At 44.1% G+C, this 1,523-nt stretch overlaps 1 protein-coding gene across 1 annotated transcript; it reads right to left on the reverse strand.

The window, feature by feature from the left end:
• Positions 1 to 272: 272 nt before the first annotated feature.
• On the reverse strand, positions 273 to 1,248 carry LOC115272093 (olfactory receptor 4B1). The gene has a single exon (XM_029915120.1). The coding sequence runs from the start codon at positions 1,246 to 1,248 to the stop codon at positions 313 to 315; it is 936 nt and encodes a 311-aa protein (XP_029770980.1). The 3' UTR covers positions 273 to 312.
• Between the last annotated feature and the right edge of the window lie 275 nt (positions 1,249 to 1,523).

Below are 1,523 nucleotides of genomic sequence, written 5' to 3' on the forward strand. Positions count from 1 at the left end.
GCAAGGAGGGAGCGAGGGAGGAAGTATGTCATAGAAGAACATCTGTCAAAATATTCTCCTTTGCATTTGTCATTTAGTTTGAGTCTCACTGTTACCCAATCCCATGATATTGTTGGATCATGGAGGCAATTTGATCTCTGCCTTTGGAACATTAAACCAAGATACCAGCCAAGTCTTTTGTTATTAAGGAGAATAACAGCAGCAGTAACATTAAGTCCTTACACTTGTTATTGCCATTCCTGAATGTCCCACTGAAACCAAAATCCATTTCAAAACAAAGAATAATTAGATGTTTTTATCACTTTCCCATTTTTACTCCACCCCTAAGTTCTTTTTGCCCCACAACTTCTTCATGGCAATTTTCACCTCTGCATTTCTGAGTGTGTAGATGATGGGGTTCAGCATGGGGGTGACAACTGTGTAGAACACAGCCACCAATTTGTCCTCAGTGAAGGTGGAGGAGGGTCGCATGTAGAGGAAGATGGCAGGACCAAAGAACAAGAGGACCACGGTGATGTGAGAGGCACAGGTGGAGAGGGCTTTGCGCCTCCCCTCTGCAGAATGGTTCCGCAGGCTGACCAGGATGATAATATAAGAGGACACCAAGATGAGGAAGGAACACAGAGCAACTAAGCCACTGTTGGCCAACACAATAACCCCCTCTACAAAGGTGTCAGTGCAGGCAAGTTTGAATAATGGCTGAAGATCACAGAAGTAGTGGTCAATCACATTGGGGCCACAGAAGGGCAACTGGATGGTGATGAGAATCTGTATAATGGAGTGGAAAAAGCCCCCAAGCCAGGATCCAGCCACCAGGACATGACATAGTTGGCGGCTCATAATGCTCATATATTGAAGGGGTTTGCAGATGGCCACATAGCGATCATAGGCCATCACCACAAGCAAAAGGATCTCAGTGACCCCAAAGAAGTGGAAGAAGAATATCTGAGCCACACAGCCCTCCAGGGAGATGGTTTTAATCTTGGCAACTAAGTCTGTGATGAATTTAGGGACAACCGTAGAGGAGTAAGTGATCTCCACCAGGGACAGGTAGCTAAGGAAGAAGTACATGGGGGAATGCAGACTCTTACTGACATTGACCGTCAGAACAATGAGACCATTGCCCACCACTGTGGCCAGGTACACGAGAAGAAACACCACAAAACACACTCTCTGCACCTCTGGATCCTGGAACAGGCCAGTGAAAATTAACTCAGTCACATTATTTGTACTGGCCATGGATTCCATTTGGAGAAAATGAATCTCAGAGAAGAGACCTGTGACAAAACAAACACATCATAACACCAATGCTTCATGTTTATTTAGCACTTGCCTATTAATAGAACCCTTTCACACATATTATCTTACTGGTTTCTTTTACTTATTTATTTGTTAATCTAACAAACGTTCATCCATTCACTGCCCAATAGCCCACTCTATACAAGACACTATGCAATCTATCTCATGAAAACTCCACGATACCCATATCACAAGTGAGAAAACCAAAGCTCAGAGAGGTTGTG

Source organism: Suricata suricatta, chromosome 11 (assembly GCF_006229205.1).
Source record: "Suricata suricatta isolate VVHF042 chromosome 11, meerkat_22Aug2017_6uvM2_HiC, whole genome shotgun sequence".
NCBI lineage: Eukaryota > Metazoa > Chordata > Mammalia > Carnivora > Herpestidae > Suricata > Suricata suricatta.

Excerpts from the sequence above, each read along its gene's own strand:
- LOC115272093 (XM_029915120.1), bottom strand. The coding sequence starts at position 1,248 with ATGGAATCCATGGCCAGTACAAATAATGTGACTGAGTTAATTTTCACT.